At 43.5% G+C, this 23,152-nt stretch overlaps 1 protein-coding gene across 1 annotated transcript in view; it reads right to left on the reverse strand.

Annotated features, from left to right (window-relative positions):
• gda (guanine deaminase) overlaps nucleotides 1-18,197 on the reverse strand; it is an 89,107-nt gene extending 70,910 nt beyond the window's left edge. The window contains exons 1-2 of the mRNA XM_034170001.1: nucleotides 18,012-18,197; nucleotides 260-348 (exon numbers count right to left, since the gene is read on the reverse strand). Coding sequence (XP_034025892.1) covers nucleotides 260-348; nucleotides 18,012-18,140 — 218 coding nt within the window. The 5' untranslated portion in view covers nucleotides 18,141-18,197. The remainder of the gene's footprint in view (nucleotides 1-259; nucleotides 349-18,011) is intronic.
• Between the last annotated feature and the right edge of the window lie 4,955 nt (nucleotides 18,198-23,152).

Genomic DNA, 23,152 nt, shown 5'->3' on the forward strand with positions numbered 1-23,152 from the left:
TGAAACAAAAAGGAAAAATAAAATAACATGTACAATAAATATCTTACCAAAACTGATAGTTTGAGCAGCTTTAAAAGACTAAACAAGAGCACACTGTGAGTGCTGCAGTTCTTTATGGCCTAAAACCGCCACGTTGATGTACGGATTTATTTACAAAAAACACTAACAACTTTGTAACTGCTCTTCACCTGGGTGAAGACAGGTACCTATGCTAGTTACGACAGCATCCTCACTGCAACCTATTCTCGTATATACTTACTATTTTCCCAGTTGAATGACTTCAGATGGACTGAATCCAAAGTTCTGAGCTAGTTCTTCCAGCTTCTCACCTTTCCCAAAAAAGGCAATCTGAAGGTAGAAGAGAACATGCTACATTGCTACTTTTGTTTATAAAATTGTAGATGTATGTGGAAGAAACAGAAGTGAGTCAGCATTTACTAATGTCACACATTTCCACCTGTGTTATTTTCCCTCCCTGAGTTTGAGTGTTGGAAGTTCCAGAAAAACAATTTAACTTTTATCTTGTATTGTTAATTAGTATATCTTCAGAAGAGTAAAGTATTTCTGCAGTCTCTGACTGTTCCCCAGTCATGACTTTTTTCCAACAGGTTAATTTGGAAACAGGTGAGTGTCATGACTGGGTATAAAAGGAGCATCCCCAAAAGGCTCAGCCGTTCATAAGCAAAGATTTGGCGAGGATCACCACTTTGTGAACAACTGCATGAAAAAAATAGTCCAACAGTTTAAGAACAATGTTTCTCAATGTTCAATTGCAAGGAATTTAGGGATTCCATCATCAGTCCATAATATAATCAGAAGATTCAGAGAATCTGGAGAACTTTCTTCACGTAAGTGGCAAGGCCGAAAGCCAACACTGAATGCCTGTGACCTTTGATCCCTCAGACAGCAATGCATTAAAAACCGACATCATTGTGTAACGGATCTTACCACGCTCATTTGAAATGGACAGATGCAAAGTGGAAAAGTGTGCTGTGGTCTGAGTCCACATTTCAAATTGTTTTTGGAAATCATGGATGTCGTCTCCTCTGACAAAAGAGGAAAAAGACCAGCCAGACTGTTACCAGCACAAAGTTCAAAAGCCAGCATCTGTGATGGTATGGGGGTGTGTTAGCGTCCATGGCATGAGCAACTTACACATCTGTGATGGCACCATCAATGCTGAAAGGTACATCCAGGTTTTGGAGCAACACATGCTGCCATCCAAGCAACATCTTTTTCAGGGACATCCATGTTTATTTCAGCAAGACAATCCCAAGCCACATTCTGCACATTTTATAACAGTGTGGCTTCGTAGTAAAAGAGTGTGGGTACTAGACTGGCCTGCCTGCAGTCAAGACCTGTCGTCCATTGAAAATGTGTGGCACATTATGAAGCACAAAATACGACAACGGAGACCCCGGACTGTTGAACAACTGAAGTCGTATATCAAGCAAGAATGGGAAAGAATTCCACCTACAAAGCTTCGACAATTAGTGTCCTCAGTTCCGAAACACTCATTGAGTGTTGTTAGAAGGATAGGTGATGTAACACAGTGGTAAACATACCACTGTCCCAGCTTTTTTGAAACGTGTTGCAGGCATCCATTTCAAAAGGAGCAAATATTTGCACAAAAACAAAAAAGTCTATCAGTTTGAACATTAAATATCTTGTGTTTGTGGTGTATTCAATTGAATATAGGTTGAAAAGGATTTGCAAATCATTGTATTCTGTTTTTATTTACATTTCACACAACGTCCCTGTTGTGGGCTGGGGTGTTTGGCTGGCTTTGTTTTTGTTTTCTGTTTCTCCCATCAGGTGGTATGCGTTCAGGACTGAGTGGCTGACGTGGGGCTGAGTTTGAGGACCTCACCCTGATCACCTGTGGCTTGTTATCACATGCAGTTCATCAGGACTCACAGCTGTGGTGCATCTGTCTTGATCAGGGCATGTTGCATTTAAACCTGGAATACACAGTGTGTATTTGCCAGAGACTCGACTTTGTGACCAGACGTGTGAGATCGATGTTGGGAGAACAATCTCACCACTACGGACGCAGAGACCGCTCCAGGTTTGACGCCACGGTCTGTGAAAGAGGATTGGATGAGGTCTCATGCTTTTCAGCACACTTCCTGAGGTATTTTGGTTTTTGTGACTTTCATGAAGTAAAGTCAGTAAATTTGGTGTCCCTCACACCTTGTTATATTGAGCTGTTATGCTATGCTAATCGTCTAAATCAGCTTCTACTGCAGTGGAGTTTTGAACTGAGTTGTTCCGTCCCTGCGGGGAGAGAAGCTGATTTTACATTTAGGCCAGGAAGTGTTTTGCTGATTGTGTGCACCTTTTGAGCTGTCTCTCTGTGTGGAGAGTGTTGGACTCACCTTACGGTTTCTTCTTTCACAGACTCGGTTTGTCGCGGCCACCTGGGGGGTGTCGGCGGGGTCCTTGGGTCCAGAATTGCTGTGGCTCCGGTCCTTTTGCGCTGCTGGGAGCGCCGTTTTTCCACCTCGCCAGAACGTTGACTTTTGGGTTATTTTCACTTAATACACTATGTTAATTAAAACTTGTTTTCCTTTGAACCGTGCTCTGCTTTTATGCTGGGTCCTGTCAAATGCTGGGTCGGTTCTCCGCCCGCGTCCGACACATAACAGTCCCAACTTCATTGCAATTGTGGTTGTAACTCCTACTCAAACAAATAACTAAAACTCACTAGAAAATATTACCATTTAAGCATTGTAAAAAAAATTTATAGTAAAAAATAAGCACACAGATATGTCCAACAAGGCATTCAAGTCAGACTAAAGAGACATCTATTCTCCCTCTCGTAGGGCTCGCGCACCAGTGTAGCATGGAACGATGCTTCCTCTCTTTAAATTCATATTAATTGCAACAGAACAGGTCTTGGCATCAGTAAATCTAAATTCTGGATCTGTGAGTGAAGCACAGGGCTTGGTGCTGGCGACCACCTTCATACTCTCTCTGCTTCCCTGTCAGTTTACTGCTGGTGAACTCATACCTTAGGTGCAGTTATTTTCAGCTGACTGATTCTGCTCTTATTCTCTATGTCTGAGGCACTGATGAAACCTTCAATAGATGCTGACTCTGCACCCCAGGGTGTCTGACTGTCCTCACGATGCCCTACCTGTTACACCAATGACTGGGAGCCCTACTTGTTCTGGAATTGGATGCACATAATTAAAGGCCCAGGATGGACTGTTTTTTAAATTAAGGACCCTGTTTTTGTTGCTTTTCTGTTTCTTCTGTTTAAGAAATTCTCATAAAGTTTGTAAAAACCTTGAAACTATTAGAATGGCCTAAGCAGTGGGTCACCCGTCTGAGTCTGGTCTCCTTGAGGTTTCTTCCTTATCATCATCAGAGGGAGTTTTCCTTACCACTGTTGCTTGTGTGGTTGCTTGGCTGGGAGGAGGTTAGTAAGGTTAGATCTTACACATGTGAAGTGCCTTGAGGCAGCTTTGATGTGATTTGGTGGGATATAATTAAATTAAATTGAACTGAGTTAAAGTTGAGGGAAAAAAAATTGCTGACATTAATGATTACAGATGAATTTCCAAATGATCATGTCTACTGAAAATTCTGGAATACCCTGTAAACAAGTCTGGTTTCAAAGATAAAAAGAAGCACTGTAGCAGTTTTTATTGATCTTTCCAAAGCATCTGACACGGTGGATCATGTGTTCATCTGAAAAAAGGGGGTGGGGGAGCCTTAATAATCTCAGATGGTGTGACTTTAAAATGGCTTCAGGGTTATTTGGAGAACAGACTGCAGTGTGTTTCCACTGAAAATGTTACAGGCTCGATTCCTAGTGCCTACTCTGTTTTCACGATATGTACATGGTAGTATTTCAAGTGTAACAGGGTGTAGTAATCACCTGATGACACCATTTGTACTGTATTGCCAATGTGGCAGAGCGAACATGCGTGATGGTTATTAAGATAAGGAAGCCTGCCAGCAACTCCCAATATGGCAGAATGGATAATGTGATAATGACGACTCTTACTTCTAACTCCACCCTGGGAATTTCACACAGGGAACTTCTTCATCTGTGCGAAACCCTGTTCGTTGAACTCAAACCATTTGAGGAAACTGATTGCCTTAAACCATTGGAGTTTGCCAACTTAAATAAAAAAAATTCAAAAATGTAATTGTTAAAGTATTAGTAACTTAACAATTTATACTTAATTAAACTTATGTCAATCTAGTTTATGTTTTCAATAAAAAAGTGACATAAATTTCTGCCTAAAAAAAATTGCATTACATTTTGTATTAGATTTTTCGATGCATTCTTTGGTTTACTTGTTAACTCGGCATTGTGTTGTTATGACTCTGCCTATTCGATCCCCTCTGGACGCGAACTCACAATCTTCAGCATGGAAGTCGGACTCTCTAACCAGAAGGCTAAAACCCAGGGCTCTGGCCTTGTGACCAGAGAATTCTTTTGAGCTGTTGGGAGTGAAGTTTACAAACTACATATGCACAGCGACACCTGCTGGCCTCCGTTACATAAACTCAGTTAAAATGAGTGAATGGAATGCACTGGAAATACATCAACACTTAAATGACCAAAAATTTAAATGCACTTAAAGGAACTGAGTTGTTATGACACCAATTCATTTTTTAGTTAGTTTAATTAATGGAAATGAGTGACTATAACTTTTTTCAAAGTTTGAGTTACATTAACTTAATTATTGGATTAAAATGGAGTGTTCAATTCAACAGTGTTTGAACTCTCCCTGTTCCAATCCCAGGTAATTGACGCCTAAATAATTGCCTGGGATTGGAACAGGGAGAGTTAGAAAACATGCAGGACAGGGGCCCTCCAAGAACAGGATGGGGGCACAATTGAACCAACCCAGTTGAAAAGTACACGGGCTCCTTCGCAAATGAGAGATAGAGAAGTAGCTCAAAAACACAGAATTGAAATTATTATTTACAACTTGGTTTTCCATATTAAAAGGCGAAGCACAACACACTGTTAAAATATATTCTAAGTATAAACTAAACACAGGAAAAGCCCTAATGGCTGAACAGAAACACATGAATCACACAAATTAACTCGTCCATAAAACATTCATCGCAGAATCCGGGCTGAGCATCGGACTGCAGGTGGCTGATTCACTTCGCCTGCAGAACACACACCCGCTGGCCACAACAGCCAGGACAGGACACAACAGTCAATGCGCCAACATGAGCCACGTCGGCACAGCTCGGAAGGGGCGCCACAACGCACCACAGCACACCAACAGTCAAAGCTGTCAGTCTGACATCAAACGAACAGAATACAATGAAAAAGAACCAACCAGGAGGAACAGAGCTAAATGGGGGGGACGAAACGAAGCAGCAGTGGTTTCTTCTAGCGACTTAGTCACGCCACTCTCAACCGCAGTCCTAAAATTAAGAAAAACAACCATGAATATGCAGACATGGCTGACACAGGAGGCCAACACCGCCGCATCACCTACCAATCAATACGACACGGGGTGGAACATCAACGCCGCACGGCCGTAGTCAGTGACTGATAAAGAACGATATGCCATGTGCAATAACACTACCACTCCCATGAGTCCTTAGAAGGCAAAACCACCAAATAAACACCTAACAGACAACTTCAGAAAACTGCAGCGGCTCCCAGCAGCCTACCTGTCACCACAGGGACATGAAGTAAGAGACGCTAGATCATGACATCAGCCCAGCCTCCAGCAAGCAAGAGACAGACAGGTGCTTCCTGCTGGTGTCTGGTGACATCTAGACACCAGTTGGATGTCACCTGAGCCAATTACTTTGTCCTACTACACCAACAACGCACTCTCCACTGTTAATTTCCACTAACGTTGTTTTTACTCTATCAATTTGCTCTGAGTAATTATAAATGTGTTCTAAATGCAGAAGAAATTAAATTTATGCTTACACCCATAGACTGTATACACACACACACTGTGTATACACACACACACACACAGTGCATCTGGAATTTTGTTTTGTTTTGTTATTCCAAAATGGAGTAAATTAATTTTTCCCTCAAAATTCTACTCACAACACCCGATAATGACAACATGAAAAATGTTTTTGTTTATGTTTTTTTTTGTTTGTTTTTTTTTTTGTTTTTTTGCAAATTTATTAAAAATAAAAAACTAAGAAATCACATGTACATAATAATTCATACCATTTGCTCAGTACTTTGTTGATGCACCGTTGGCAACAAGGTCTTCTTGATTACGATGCCACAAGCTTAGCGCACCTATCCTTTGGGCAGTTTTGCCCATTCCTCTTTGCAGCACCTCTCAAGCTCCATCAGGTTGGATGGGGAGCATTGGTGCACAGCCATTTTTAGATCTCTCCAGAGAAAGTTCATCAGATTCAGGTCTGGGCTCTGGCTGGGCCACTCAAGGACATTCACAGAATTGTCCTGAAGCCACTCCTTTGATATCTTATCTTTGTGCTTAGGGTCATTGCACTGCTGAAAGATGAACCGTTGCCAAGTCTGAAGTCAAGAGCGCCCTGGAGCAGGTTTTCATCCAAGATGTCTCTGTACATTGCTGCATTAATCTTTCCCTCAATCCTATCTAGTCTCCCAGTTCCTGCTACTGAAAAACATCCCCACAGCATGATGCTGCCACCACCATGCATCACTGTAGGGATGGTGCCTGGTTTACTCCAAACATGACGTGTGGCATTCACATGAAAGAGTTCAATCTTTGTCTCATCAGATCATAGAATTTTGTTTCTCATGGTCTGAAAGTTCTTCAGATGGATTTTACCAAACTCCATGCAGGCTGCCATGTGCCTTTTACTAAGGAGTGGCTTCTACCTGCCACTCTACTATACAGGCCTGATTGGTGGATTGCTGCAGAGATGGTTGTCCTTCTGGAAGGTTCTCCTCTCTCCACAGAGGAATGCTGGACCTCTGACACAGTAACCATTGGGTTCTTTGTCACCTCCTCACTAAGGCCCTTCTCCCGCTCAGTTTAAACGGGCGGCCAACTCTAGGAAGAGTCCTGGTGGATCTAAAGTTCTTCCATTTATGGATGATGGAGGCCACTGTGCTCATTGGGACCTTCAAAGCAGCAGATATGTTTCTGTACGTTTCCTTACATTTGTTTCTCGAGACAATCCTGTCTTGGAGGTCAACAGAAAATTCCTTTGACTTCATGCTTGCTTTGTGCTCTGACATGCACAGTCCAGTGTCACTTTTTTTTTTCGTGCTCCCGTCACAAAATGAGTCAAACTTTCGTGACGGGTTTTTTTTAACTCACTATTACTAACCCTACTCCTACCCCCAACCCTAACCATAACCACCCCAACTCCAACCCCACCCCACTTCACTTTTAATTTTGTGCAGCCATCACGGAATGTATTAGAATGAACTTGTGCTGCCGTAATGAAAATTAGGCACTTTTTGTCACAATATCACAAACCAATAGATTAATGTATATTTTGTGCTGCTGAATTATGACATGCCGTGAGACTGGGTTGGACATGCACTGTCAACTGTGGCACCTAAGCTCAGTTATGAGGTTCATGGCAAAGGCTGCAAATACCTATGTACATGTGCTTTCTTTGTTTTTTATTCTTAATAAATTAGGAAAAATCTAAAAAAAAAAAAAAGAAAAGAAACTTTTTTTCACATTGCCATTATGGGGTATTGTGTGTAGAATTTTGAGGAAAAAATTAATTTCATTCATTTTGGAATAAGGCTGTAACATAAAATGTGTAAATAGTGAAGTGCCGTGAAAACAGACAGACAGACAGACAGACAGACAGACAGACAGACAGACAGACAGACAGACAGACAGATAGACAGATAGATAGATAGATAGATAGATAGATAGATAGATAGATAGATAGATAGATAGATAGATAGATAGATAGATAGATAGATAGATAGAACCCCAATTCCAATGAAGTTGGGACATTTTGTAAAATGTAAATAAAAACAGAATACAATGATTTGTAAATCCTCTTCAACCTATATTCAGTATTTCAAAAAAGTTGGGACAGTGGTATGCTTACCACTGTGTTACATCACCTTTCCTTCTAACACTCAATAAGCATTTGGGAACTGAGGACACTAATTGTTGAAGCTTTGCAGGTGGAATTCTTTCCCATTCTTGCTTGATGTACGACTTCAGTTGGTAACCTTTTTTTAAATCTGTGTTGGATTTTGGTAATATTTTGTAAATGCATACTTCAGTCGCAACTCTGGAGTCCCTGGAATCAATCTAACATTTTGCTTTCTGATTACTGAAGATAACTACTGTACTGTCACTGTGACCTGCATGTCACATTTGTTGGACCTGTTTGTCCGTAAGGTTTGAAAGGTGCTGGATTTTGTTTATTTATGAAGCTCTTTTGGCAATCTACTGCCTTACAATCACCACAATGCTTTCTTTTAATGTGAGATCCTATAAAACAAAATTGGGTGATTGGATTACATTATGGGTGTTGGTTGTTTTTCATCAGCTTGGAAAATCCAGTTTTCTCTGGTGCTCCTACAACATAAAAGAACCTGTAGAACCTGTAAAGCTTTCTTCATTTTGAATTATTGGGCAATATTATACAAGTAATGAATGCTTATGAGTTGGACGTGCGTGCATGCGCATGTGTGGTACGCATGCTTGTGCGTGCGCGAGCACTTGTGCGCATGTGCGTGAGGACGTGCGCGTGTCTGTGTGTGTGTGCGCACATGTGGAGACTGCATTGGTACCAAACATATGGAACCAAATTTGCACTCTAAATGGAACCAAACTGCACTCTAAATGCAGTGCAACACAAATGGTATGAATTAATCCAGGTCATGTGACATACAAAGTACCAATCAAATGACAAGGATCCACTCAGCTGGTCTATAAATTTTTTTTAATTACATCACATTGTAGGTTTTAATTCAAATTATTTCAATTGTTGGTTTTAATTTTCAAAATTTTCTATAGTTGTTGCATTTTTTTTTCTTTTTATGCATTTTAATTTCATCTTCTGCTCAGCTACATTGTAAATAAGGTCTCTACCTCAGTGTACTCCCAAGTTAAAATAAAGGTTGAATGAATACCGTTATACATATTTTTCTGTTTCTTTTTGTCCTCTTGTCTTTAAGTCGTGCTCATGAGTGAAAATACTTGCAAAGGTGATCAACAGATTACTGGCTTTTCAAAGCACATGTGTACGAGGTCTGTCAATAAAGCAACGGTCCTTTTTATTTTTTTCAAAAACTATATGGATTTCATTCATATGTTTTTACGTCAGACATGCTTGAACCCTCGTGCGCATGCGTGAGTTTTTCCACGCCTGTCGGTGACGTCATTCGCCTGTGAGCACTCCTTGTGGGAGGAGTCGTCCAGCCCCTCGTCGGAATTCCTTTGTCTGAGAAGTTGCTGAGAGACTGGCCACCTTCCCCTGAAGCATACATAAGTCCTTCGGAGCAGTACGGAGGCTGTGTGGAGACGTGCGCAGACTTCTTGATGCAGTGCTCACTCGTCTTTTCACAGCGTCCCGTCATGTACGCAGCAGACGCCAGCCGGGTGGCTTATGTGATCAATTTGCTTCAAGGAGAGGCACGCGCCTGGGCTACGGCGCTTTGGGAGCAGAATTCACGGCTCCTAACGGTTTATACTGAGTTTGTGAGGGAGTTCCGACAGGTGTTCGACCACCCTCATAGAGGCGAGGCTGCTTCAAGTGTGCTGCTGTCGATACGGCAGGGGCGTCGGAGCGCACCGAAGTATGCAGTCGACTCTCCGCATCGCGGCAGCGCGAGCCGGCTGGAATGCTGTTGCGCTCCGCGCCGCCTTTGTAAATGGACTGTCTCTGGTCCTTAAGGAGCACCTGGTGGCGAAGGACGAGCCGCGGGATTTAGATGGGCTTATCGACCTGGTTATACGGTTAGACAACCGATTAACAGAACACCGACGGGAACGACACGAGGGGCGTGGCCAGGCACATGCCGTCCCTCTTCCTCCCGGGTCCGAAAGGAAGCCGACTTCCCCACGCTCCACTGCCAGGGCTCTCCACGTGACAACAGCTCCCCCTGCTGACGTTGCTATGGAAACGAGCAGGGCCAAAAAACGATCAGATCAGAGACAAAGGAGGCTGATCCGTGGAGAGTGTTTTCTCTGCAGCTCTACCGAGCACATACAGAGAGAATGCCCCAAACGGTCAAAACAACAGCACTCGTCCTTAGAGACTGGGCTAAGGGTGGGTCACAACACCCACGTGGGGAAACCCCGACGATCTGCACGAATCCCAGTCACGATCCTGAGTGGGGATCTAACCCTTCACGCCCCAGCACTGGTGGACACGGGGTCGGAGGGGAATATGCTGGATAGCACATGGGCAAAGGAGGTTGGGCTCCCTCTAGTGGCCTTACCGTCACCATTGTCGGTGCGGGCACTAGATGGCACCCTTCTTCCACTAATCACACACCAGACACAGCCGGTGACATTGGTGGTGTCTGGGAATCACAGGGAGGAGATTGTGTTTTATGTAACAACCTTCTACCTCCCGAGTGATTTTGGGTTTTCCATGGGTGTTAAAACACAATGCGGAAGTGGCGCTCGTCTACCTGTGCGACACTGTGCAGCCTGCTGAGGCGTATGTTCTGAGTGCTGGGTGTTGTTGTTGTTGTCGATTGTGTGTTACTGCTGTGGACTTCTATGCCTGTATCTGTTATCGAGGACTAAGCGGAGTTACGCGGAAACATGAAGGGAGCTTACATCGGGATCTTCGTTGCTCTCTGGACTCTGTTATGTCGGAGCATTAGCGGCTACCAAGATGGCGGAGACGTGAGTGCTGGTAGGATTATCTACAGTCGGGAACTCTTGTTGTCTCTCCGTCTGCCAGAAGCGGGTTCGGAGTCCTTGCGTCCTCCTGGCTTGCCGGGTGGGTTTTTCGACACTGCAGAAAGTGGATTGGTACCGAGGAAACGCCGGAGAAGAAGGGGGAGGAGGGGTGGCATCCAGCGCCGGCTGAGAAGAATTAGACTTGACGATAGACGCTGGCTCCCACCTCTCCCAATAGTCCTTCTTTCCAATGTTCAGTCTATCAGGAATAAGATGGATGAACTCGAGATCTACGCAAAGTGGAAACATGAGTTTAGAGAGACTTGCCTCCTCACTGAAACATGGCTGGGAGAACGAGACAGGAATGAGGATTTCTACTTAACCGGCTTTGGACTCCCCATTCGTCTGGACCGCTCTTCTTTCACTACAAATAAGTCTAAAGGAGGTGGGGTCTGTTTTTATATTAATGAGAGATACTGAAAAAACTGTTGTGGTGTGAGAGAAAATATGCACCTCAGATATTGAGCTTTTGAGTATCTCACTTCGCCCCTTATACCTGCCGAGGGAATTTCCTCAGTTGTTTTTTTCCCTGGTTTATATTCACCCGAGAGCTGACGTCACGGCAGCTTGCCAGCTGATCGAGGATGTGAATAATAAACTAACTGCAATTTCCCCTGATGCTCCTAAATTTATTTTGGGGGATTTTAACCACTGCCGATTAGACAGAGTACTGAGGACATACGAGCAGTATGTTACTTGTTCAACAACTATGAGGAATTCTATTGTTGACCAGTGCTATGGCTCAGTAGCCAAAGCTTATAGGTCCATCAGTATGCCCCTCTCGGAGCCTCATACCATAATAGTGTTCTTCTTTTGCCGACTTATAAGCCAGTCTGTAGACGTCGGGAGCGGACTATAAAGACTGTGAGGTGTTGGTCCGAAGACTGCATCAACAAACTGAAGGCTTGCTTTGAATGGACTGCGTGGGAGGTTTTCTATGATACATGCTCTGATCTGAATGAACTGACACAGACTGTTTCCTCTTATATATCCTTCTGTGTGGATATCAACATTCCTCAGAAGAATATTATTAGCTATGCCAATAATAAACTGTGGGTCACCAAAAATTTAAAGAGTGTTTTAAATAAGAAGAAAAAAATTTTTTATATAGGAGATAATGTGGAAAAGAAAGAAATTAACAAGGAGGTTAGGAATGAAATCCGTAAAGCTAAAAGAGCTTACAAAGACAAGGTAGAACATATGTACAGTAGTGGTGATCTGCGGGCAGCCTGGATAGGCATTAAATCTATGGCTTCAGTTACTAATGTCCAACAGGATAATAATAGAGCGCCAATTAAAGTAGAGGGGAGCTACGATGAGGATCTGCCGAATGCATTTAACTGTTTCTATTCTAGGTTTGAGAACTATGAGGTTGCAGATAAACTCCCCCTTGAGAGCACTTCCTCTGCTACTGACAATGATATAATCATTAGCGAGCATAGTGTGAAAAGACTTCTGGAGAAGGTTAATGTAAGGAAGTCTTGTGGTCCAGATGGAATTTGTGGACGTACACTGAGGTATTGTGGTGAGCAACTCAGTAGTGTCCTCCTCTATATCTTTCAGAGGTCACTTAGTTGCGGCAGAGTGCCAGATTTATGGAAATCATCACTTATAATTCCTGTCCCGAAAAAGTCATTTCCTAAACAGTTTAATGATTTTAGACCTGTGGCACTTACATCACTGTGTATGAAGGTCTTTGAGAAAATTATGAAGAATATGATAATGTCAAATATGAAAGGGAATATTGATCCACTTCAATTTGCATATCAGGCAGGTAAAGGAGTAGAAGATGCTAAGCTTTTTATTCTCAACTGTCTTTACAGACATTTGGAAAAGCCTCGAGCTCATGCTCGGCTTTTATTTGCTGATTTCTCTTCAGCTGTTAATTTGATGCAGCCTTGCCTTTTAATTAAGAGGTTAAGGTGTGATTTTAAATTGCCTCACCAGACGGTTGAATGGTTGGCGGACTTTTTAACGAAAAGGAGACAGAGAGTTTTGGTAAATGGACGCGTTTCAGACTCCTTAGTTTTGTCCACAGGCTCACCACAGGGCTGTGTTCTTTCCCCCTTGCTTTTCATCTTATATACAGATGAATGCAGAAGTGTCAGGCAACGCAGCTATTTAGTTAAGTTCTCTGATGATACTGCTTTGCTGTCCCTTCTTCAGGGAGAGGAGTCAGGACATGGGGAGGCCCTTACTGATTTTGTTTCATGGTGCAATACAAATCACTTGGAGTTAAATGTATCTAAAACGAAGGAGCTTATAACTGATTTTAGACGTAACAAAGGGTTTGCTATAGACAGCATTATTCATGGGAAAACTGTAGAAAAAGTTCCTGCATATAAATATCTGGGCACTTTTTTTGATGAGAAGTTGAGATTCGACGTAAATACGGCAGACATTGTGAAGCGAGGGCAACAGAGAGTGTACCTCCTTTGCAAATTGAAGTCCTTCTCTGTCAGTTCTGTTATTATGGGTCGTTTTTATCAGTCCTTTATTGAAAGTCTTTTATGTTTTTCTTTCATCTGCTGGTTTCCTAGCCTGGCACTGAAAGATAAAAGTAGCTTGCATAGTATCACAAAGACATGTTCAGACATGTTCATTGGAGTGGAAACCAGAGACCTAGCTAGTTTTTGTGAACAGCAAATGGTGAGGAAGGCAAATTGTATTTTGTCTTCTCCCAGACATGTGCTGGCAGGTGAATTTTCTTTGTTGCCTTCGGGCCGTCGTTATGTTTCACCTGTCTGCAGGACGAATCGGTTGTTAAAATCTTTTATTCCTTCTGCTATCCGTCTTTTAAATTCCTTGTAAGGTGTGGATGTATGGGTATGTGGATGTAGTATGTTGCACATTTTATGGGGATGTAGTATGTTTTTTTTTTTGTTTTTTTTGTTTTTTGTGATGTGCCAGTATGCAGGCTGCTGAAATGAATTGCCCCTGGTGGGATGAATAAAGTTGTCTAAGTCTAAGTCTAAGTCAATCCCCGGATTGATTGGTCGTCTGGGGTTGTGGTTCAGTGGAGCGAAACCTGCCACCGGGAGTGTTTAGGATCCTCGGTTCCACCCGGTGTGACAGCTAAGGAGGAGGTTTTAGTCCCCCCCAATCTGGCGGCGGTGCCAGCCAAGTACCACGACCTTACTGACGTCTTCAGCAAGGATCTGGCACTCACGCTGCCCCCGCACCGTCCGTACGATTGTGCCATTGATTTGATACCGGGCGCTGAGTACCCGTCCAGCAGGCTGTATAACCTCTCACGTCCGGAACACGAATCAATGGAGACCTACATCCGGGACTCGTTAGCAGCCGGGTTGATCTGGAACTCCACCTCCCCGATGGGTGCTGGTTTCTTTTTTGTGGGCAAGAAGGACGGCGGACTCCGTCCATGCATTGATTACAGAGGGCTGAACGAGATCACGGTTCGCAACCGATACCCGTTACCTCTGTTGGATTCAGTGTTCACGCCCCTGCATGGAGCCCAAATTTTCACGAAATTGGATCTTAGGAATGCTTATCACCTGGTTCGGATCCGGGAGGGAGACGAGTGGAAGACGGCATTTAACACCCCGTTAGGTCACTTTGAGTACCTGGTCATGCCGTTCGGCCTCATCAATGCGCCCGCGACGTTCCAAGCATTGGTTAATGACGTCTTGCAGGACTTCCTGCATCGGTTTGTCTTCGTATATCTAGATGATATACTCATCTTTTCTCCGGATCCTGAGACCCATGTCAAGCATGTACGTCAGGTCCTACAGCGGTTGTTGGAGAACCGGCTGTTTGTGAAGGGCGAGAAGTGTGAGTTCCACCGCACTTCTTTGTCCTTCTTGGGGTTCATCATCTCCTCCAACTCCGTCACCCCTGATCCGGCCAAGGTTGCGGCGGTGAGAGATTGGCCCCAACCAACGAACCGTAGGAAACTACAACAGTTCCTCGGTTTTGCAAATTTCTACCGGAGGTTCATCAAGGGCTACAGTCAGGTAGTTAGCCCCCTGACAGCCCTGACCTCCACAAAAGTCCCCTTCAGCTGGTCGGATCGGTGCGAAGCCGCGTTTAGGGAGTTGAAACGCCGGTTCTCGACTGCACCGGTTCTGGTGCAGCCCGATCCCAAGCGCCAGTTTGTTGTTGAAGTGGATGCCTCTGACTCAGGGATAGGAGCCGTGCTGTCCCAGAGCGGGGAGTCCGACAAGGTTCTCCAACCATGTGCCTACTTTTCCCGCAGGTTGACCCCAGCTGAACGGAACTATGACGTCGGCAATCGGGAACTTCTTGCGGTGAAGGAGGCTCTTGAGGAGTGGAGACACCTGTTGGAGGGAGCATCGGTACCATTTACGGTTTTCACGGACCATAGGAACCTGGAGTACATCCGGACCGCGAAGCGTCTGAACCCCAGGCAAGCCCGCTGGTCACTGTTCTTCGGGCGTTTTGACTTCCGGATCACCTACTGCCCCGGGACAAAGAACCAACACACTTTGCTTGTACTGGATTGGACCACTGTTTGCCTTCAGAACTGACTTAGTTCTTCATGGTGTTGTGTGTTGGGGGGGGTTGGCTGGACAAGGTTGGGTTGTTTTGTGTTTATTTTCCTTCCCAGATGATTTGGGGCTGTTCTCTGAGGAAAATGTGCTGCAGAAGAGTCTCTCTCCTCTGTTACGATGATTGGCTGCACCTGTTGCAGTCTCGTGCAGCTCTCTATCAGGGCAATCCACAACACCTGTGATGTTCACGTGCAAATCTGAGGACTTCCAGCTGGTACCAATGTAGTGATGAAGAATTACATTTAAACCAGCAGTGAGTTGGATAAGATTGCTGGAGAATACGACCTTGTGACGACCGTGTGGGGACGCTGAGGGCCGTTTCAGAGTCTGACATTGCGCCTGTGAAGGAGGACGAGGGTGAGAGACAAACGTTGTCAGCACACGGCAGAGAGTACAGTTCTGGGAAAAAGTCACCTGGGGGGGGGGGGGGGGGGTGTTGGCGGAACTCCTGAGTCCTGAACGTTCGGACTCCGACTGTTGAGACGCTGAGAGAGCGCGCCGCCTTTTCACCTCACCAGAACTTTAATTAATTAGTATTTTATGTATAGCACAAAGGGGAGAAAAATAAATGTGTTTTCTTTTTGGAACTGCTTCTGATTATTTCATGCTGGGTTCAGTCAGATACTGGACCGCTCCTCACTCCGCGTCTTATCCATAACACATGGAATAGATTCAAAAAGGTGTTGGAAACATTCCTCAAAGATGGTGATCCATAATGACATGATGGCATCACGCAGTCGCCCATTCAACCAGTCTGCCCATTCTCCTCTGGTGAGTGTATATACAAGCACATCTTGAGGCTTTTATTCCACCTAAAATTACTCATTGTGAACAATTCGCCCTATTGGCGTTTCAAATCCCGCAAAACTTTGGAAAGGTCGCCGCGCTGCGAGATCTCGGTAACATTGAGAACTGCATTGAGATGCTCTGATCGGGCTGCACTTTAACCGCTGCACACGGACAACACCATTAACATTGCAACATAAAACTATTTTTATATTGTGCCTAAAACTCTCATGAATATATTATCTGGGATTATAGACGTTGTTACTGCGTTTGTTTTATGCAAACATGCGAGAATCACAGGCTGTCTCTCCGTTATTTTCAATGGGAGCTGCTGTGAGCTACGCTCGCTTCCTGATCATGTCGTTCTGGCGGAAAGTGAAGTTTGCTCTTTAACGTCTTGATTATTGTTCTTTACAACACTGTTTGTCCTCTTTGTTCCAGACTAATATATGTAGTATGTCTGAAATTCGGTTTGCGTTTATTAAATTACACACAGATTAAATGTAGCAGACACGGATTATTTGTTATAATTGTTTTAGCAAGTTTTCAGGGTATCATGCATGCAGTTTCTTATTAACGTGACGAAAAGCATAAAAAAATTACATTTTTGTAGTATAATATTCATTTACAATTGTCATCATGTGAATTCTCTGTTGTTTTGACTGTAGCGACTCTGGCGTGCAAGGGAATATGAGATACGTCAATAGGGCGAATACACATAGACCTGAGCTATCTATTGCTACAACATATTGCAGGTACAGTGGTCCCTCGCTATATCGCGGTTCACCTTTCGCGGTCTCGCTGTTTTGCGGATTTGTTTAGTGCAATTTTGCATGCTTCTTCTTTTTTTTAACTGTCTGCTGTGCTTAGTTGCAGCCAAAATCTGGCAACAGGTCCAGAGACTACACTCACTGTTTTGATGCAGAGCGTTCCAGCAGCGAAGAAAAAGCACGCGCACTGTGTTCTGCGTAAGTCTGTTTATAAGAATCTTCTCGCTCAGAAGAAAAAAAGAGCGCCAACAACTACCCATATCACTCAGAAAAAGACACCTGCACCGGGGTGGAAAAAGACGCTGCGGAGCGGCGCCACGACGAAGAGGCGCCATCAGAGGAACTGTGAAATACTGGTCAGTTACTATTAATAATTTCTTATGTGTCCAACCTTGTAGGTTGATCGTTAAAATTAAATTTGTTAGTTCTAAAAGCCATCATAATTATTTATAGGAAAACATTCTATTTTTATTTCTCAAACAAATGTTTGGGCCTGAAAACAGGTTTTGATCTTTGGTTTCATTCTATAATACTGGACTTATTTTTCTACTAAGGTTTGAACTTTGAGAGTGTTTACACAGGAGAGAAAAGTGAGAAAATGTGTGTAGTGAGGGGTTTTACAGCCTTAAAACATCTATAATAATTGTAAAAAAATAACGCTGACTACTTTGCGGAATTCACCTATCGCGGGCTATTTTTAGAACGTAACTCCCGCGATAAACGAGGGACCACTGTATTGTATTTTTCCAATATTTGGTAAAGTAGCCACTGACAGTTGTAAACTAATCCTGATGGAGAAAAAAAGTGACAGCATGTTTTTTTAAATGTAACAACCAACCCTGGTCTCCCCTACTAAAGTGACGCTCACAAAGTACGTTTATTGCGGTTGTATAAGACCGTTGATTGTTGATGTCAACAACAGAACAAATCAAATATTTGGCCAAATAATCTGATTATTTGGCCAATTATTAGAATTTTAAGTTAGAAATGTGCAAAATTCCAACTTTAAGATAAAACCCCCTAAGTTTCGAAATAATTTTCCAGACTATACTTCTGAGTAAAGCTGACACTTAACAAACCTTTCCTTCTCTGTTCACTCCGAGAAGCGCATCTTCCAGGATGTGGAGCGCAGTCTGCGGCGTGGAGTGGATAAACGTGCCCCTGTAGACGTGCGTGTTGGCCGTCGGGGTTCTCTGAGACTTTTCCATGGCAGTGGATCCGAGCGAGTGGAGCACAGACACCTGATTCACTCCGCAGCAGCGCAACCTGTCTGGTTTTGTGCGCTGGAAGCGATTTCTATTTACTCCACTAGATGGCGGATGCAGCCTGTGAGCTGTTGCCAGCAGCCGCCATCTTGCTTAGCGTTATTATGCGCCGTCATTCATTAGATTAAATAGAAATAAATCATTAAAACGATTAAATAGAAATATATCATTTGCTAACTTAAACTTGGGTTAAAGTGATCTGAAAATGCTATTTCGCGCAGCTTTCAGCGACAAGCTGATAAAGGAATATCAGCTGGTTAAATAAAGGTTAAATAAATAAAAATAAATTGTGGAGTGAGTTTTCATGAATGTGTATTATATGTAATATAAATGATGTGGGGGAAATGACTAAAATTGCTTAATAAAGGTTAGAAAATGATTTATTGTGTTGTGTCACTTTCATAAGTCTCAATTTATCCCTTTTTAATTAGCCTCGGGTTTTTAATTCACTATCATGAGATATTCTTCTGTAAGAGCAAATTCATAGAATGGAAATGTTTTTTCTCTCAATTTGGTGGGTCACGTGACAGTTGCTTTGACATTGTATAGTCTACTACTATAAGAATATACACAAATGAGATTAATTTCTCTATGATAAACAGTGTTGTGTTTTCAGATTTCTTTCAACTTGGTCCTGAAATTATTGAATAATCTTACTTTCACACTGCCTGGTTGTTTCATTTTATTTATTTTTTATTTTATTTGATATTTCCACTGAGAAGTGCTCCATAAAAGCGGCGCTGCAGGTGGGTTAAAATATCTTTAATATGATGCGAGGATGCAAGCTTCACCCCTATATTTCCCATCTTTAACTTAACTTCATAATGAAATTAATTAAGGATCAGACTAGTAACTGGTGTCGTGACTGACATAATGTGTTTGACAAACTGATGGTATTATTTTCGATCTGGCCTGGGAGACGAACAGTCCCAGTCTAAGTCGATTAGCCTATATAAATAGTCTGATCCTCTTCTGTGTTTGTTTTGACAAATAGTGGCTGTACAAATGTGGGACTGAGTTTGAATAAATGTAACAGCACACTAATAGCACAGAAAAGACAGATTCATGGTGAAACTCTTGAAAACATTGATCATGTCCACACTGATTTCTAATGATGTTTGGCACACTAACAAGCGCCACTAGCTTAGCTTATGACAAGCTAAGTTGGTTCCACTCCTCCAGCCAAAGCAAAGGAGTCGGTATCAGGTTATTTGGTCACGTGACTTTTAGTCAGGATTCTGACATTTTGCTGACTGGCTGAGACACGCCACTCTCTGATTGTTTACAACGTAGCACTGGTAACACAGTCTCTGGTGGAATGGAACCAACTTACATTTTCGATGGTTACGCCACAGCCAGTCACAGAACGTGGCATGATAGCCAATAGCGGCCGACGTATCAGATGGACCAATCACAGCCATGTTTTCAAAAACACACTACCAGTCTCTTTGTATAAGAGACTGTGGTACCATTGCTAATGACCAGCTAAGAGTGGACACTCTCGTTTTGGCCAAACAACTTTCCACAGTTTCTGGGGATTCTGTGTTAGTACGCGCCTGCGGCCAATGTGCTTGATGAATTCCTGTACAAAAAGTAGTTCCCAGATAATTGTGATACATTCCTGTGCGATGAGTTTATCTCATCTCTAAATCAATTCTAAAATTTACCAGTAATAAAATTATAAAGATAACTGAAGTTTTAAGAGTGGCCATAATAAATATTTAAAAACTTAAAGGTTTATGAGCATTGTAAACATGGACACAATGGAGTTTGATGCGGAAGAGTTCAGAAAGATATGAATGAATGTTTTGATTACTATTTACAGTTGGTGATGAATGGTGAAGACTTGGGTGTTAACTTTGTGTAAAAGTCAGAACAAGAAGCTGCACTGAAAGAGAGCTATCTGGGAAGAGACACATTCTGTATGTTGTCGCTCCAACGAGAGCAGCACGCTGAGCAATTTCGCGAAAGTAGTCCGGAGAGCTCAATCTGTGGGCGCGAGCTATCCCACAATGCTAAAATAGCAGAGATCACACTCTCATGAGCGCCAATAGCTTAGCTTATAACCAGCTAAAAGTGGACGCTCTCGTTTTGGCCAAACAACTTTCCACAGTTTCTGGGGATTCTGTTAGTACGCACCCACGGCTGATGTGTTTGATGAATTCCTATGCAAAAATAGTTCCCAGATAATTGTGATACATTCCTGTGAGATAATGAGTTTAGCTCATCTAAATCAATTCTAAAATTTACCAGTAATAAAATTATAAAGATAACTGAAGTTTTAAGAGTGGCCATAATAACTATTTAAGAAACTTAAAAGTTTATGAGCATTGTAAACATTGATACAATGGAGTTTGATGCAGAAGAGTTCAGAAAGATAAGATTGGAATTGAAAGAGACACATTCTGTATGTTGTTGCTCCAACAAGAGCGGCACGCTGAGCAGGGTGACGAAAGTAGTCCAGCAAGCGCGAGCTATCCCACAATGCCAAAATAGCAGAGATGTCGGTCCAGTGAGAGCGGCACTCTGAGCAGGGTGGATGTTTGGGTGTCTGACGCTAACCAAGATGGCGGCACTCTGGCAACAACCAGTTGGCCCAGTCCCACATCCAGTGAGTAAATAGAAATCGATGGCTGGAAGCGTAGTGACAACAGCCTGCAGCCCACGCATTGATTAATGTATCCTCGTGACAGTTCATCTCAATAAACACTTCCCCTTTGACTTCTGCTTTGCAGATATCACGCACAGTCTTACTTGCTGCTGAATGACTGACCGAGCTGACTGTGAGTTTCAGGAATTACAGTCAAATTTATTAAAGGAAATCAAGAATAGATTCCAATTCAGATATGGATCAGACTAAAAATAGAAATCCTAACTATAGTTTCTACATCAGACAGATGTCATCTTTTTTAAAACTTGAATTTGACCCTTTAACTCCCTGTTTCACTGTAAGACAGTTTCTTGTTGATCTACCACATTCTTTCTTTGTGACATAATCAGAAACATCCTTTGAAGTTGAAAACAAATCAAATCATGCTGGGATTGGATTGTCACCTGGGTCACCAACTCTGCTCCCTGAGGGCACCTATCCTGCATGTTGTCCAACTCTCCCTGCTGCACCTGCAGCTAATTAATTCTGTCAGCTGTGCACAGCCATTCAAGAGCCAGGAAACACCAGACTTAACTAACCAGCTGTGGCTTCAGCCAGGGGTGCTGAAAATGGGAGAATAAGGAGATGGATTCTAGGGACCCATGATTGACAGGGGCCCAGAGAGGCCCCCAATACAATTATAATACTGACAAAATTATATGGGGTGTGGTCCAGAAAGATTTCTTTTCATGGGGCGCAAAATCCCTGGTGGCGCCCCTGGCTACAGCAGATACACATAGAAAACATGAAGGGCAGGGCCCCATTAACGAAAGTCGGATAAGGGATTAAGCTGGGATTTTGTTGTTCTCCTGGCTCAATATATCTATCTTACAAAACGTGAATACTGAAAAATATCTCCTGAAACCTGAATGCACATGTTGCAAAATGTAAATTTCTTCAGGATTTGGTGTACTGTATGTGCTTGGCTGAGGAGCCAATAGAGCCAGCTACCATCTGTGGGATCATGACTATGCTTCGCACCACCCCTTCACTCACGCACGTTACAGTTTTTTGTTCCATAAAGTAATCATGAGTTTTTGTTCCCCATTCCCCATGAAAAGGTGGGGGACTCCATTGTTCTGCTGGGGGGCTTCAACACACACGTGGACAATGACAGAGACACCTGGAGAGGCATGATTGGGAGGAATGCCTCCCCAATCCAAACCCAAAAGATCGTTTGTTATTGGACTTCTGTGCTAGTCATGGACTGTCCATAACAAACACCATGTTTGAACATAAGGATGCTCATAAGTGTATGTGGTACCACAGCACCCTAGGCCGAAGGTTAATGATCGTTTTTGTGATCTTATCATCTGAGCCGCATGTTCTGGACACTCAGGTGAAGAGAGGGCCAGAGTTGTCAACTGATTACCATCAGGTGGTGAGTTGAATCAGATGGTGGTTGTGGGGGGGGAGCTTTAGACAGACCTGGTAAGCCCAAACGGATGGTGCTGGTGAACTGGGAATGTCTGGAGGAGTCCACTGTCCGACTGATATTCAACCCACACCTCCGGCTGAGCTTTTCTAGCATCCCTGTGGAGGTTGGGGGCATTGGACCAGAATGGGCAATGTTCAAAGCTTCCATTGCTGAAGCTGCAGCGGGGAGCTGTGGCCTGAAGGTCTTAGATGCCTCAAGGGGCAGCAACCCTCGAACACCGTGGTGGACACCGGTGGTCAGGGAAGCTGTCCGACTGAAGAAGGAGTCTTTCTAGGATATGTTATCTCAGAGGACTCCGGAGGAAGTTGCAAGGTACTGACAGGCCCGAAGGGTGGCAGCCTTTGCTGTGGGGGAGGCAAGCAGTGGGTGTGGAATGAGTTTGGAGTAACCATGGAGAAGGACTTTCGGTTGACACCAAGGTGCTTCTGGCGGACTGTGAGGCACCTCAAGAGGGGAAAACGGGAAATCATCCAAGCTGTCTACAGTAAGGATGGGACTCTGTTGACCTCATCTGAGGATGTAATCTGGCACTGGAAGGAACACTTTGAGGAACTCCTGCATCAGACCGCAGTGTCCTCTATAGTCAGCCCAGTCTTACTTTTTTCGTGCTCCTGTCACGAAATGAGTCAAATTTTCGTGACAGGTTTTTTTTTTTACCTCACTTGTTGTGTGGGCCGCTGAAGAGGAGGTACTGCTGGCCCACCACCACCAGAGGGCGCCCTGCCTAGAGTGTGGGCTCCAGGCACTAGAGGGCGCTGCCACCTTATGGGAGTAGCCTGGGTGACAGCTGTCACCCATCACTGGACACAGCTGTTCCACTCAGCACGGAGGTATATCAGTAGGACGGCGTCTCCACCTCAGTGCCGA

Source organism: Thalassophryne amazonica, chromosome 5, assembly GCF_902500255.1.
Source record: "Thalassophryne amazonica chromosome 5, fThaAma1.1, whole genome shotgun sequence".
NCBI lineage: Eukaryota > Metazoa > Chordata > Actinopteri > Batrachoidiformes > Batrachoididae > Thalassophryne > Thalassophryne amazonica.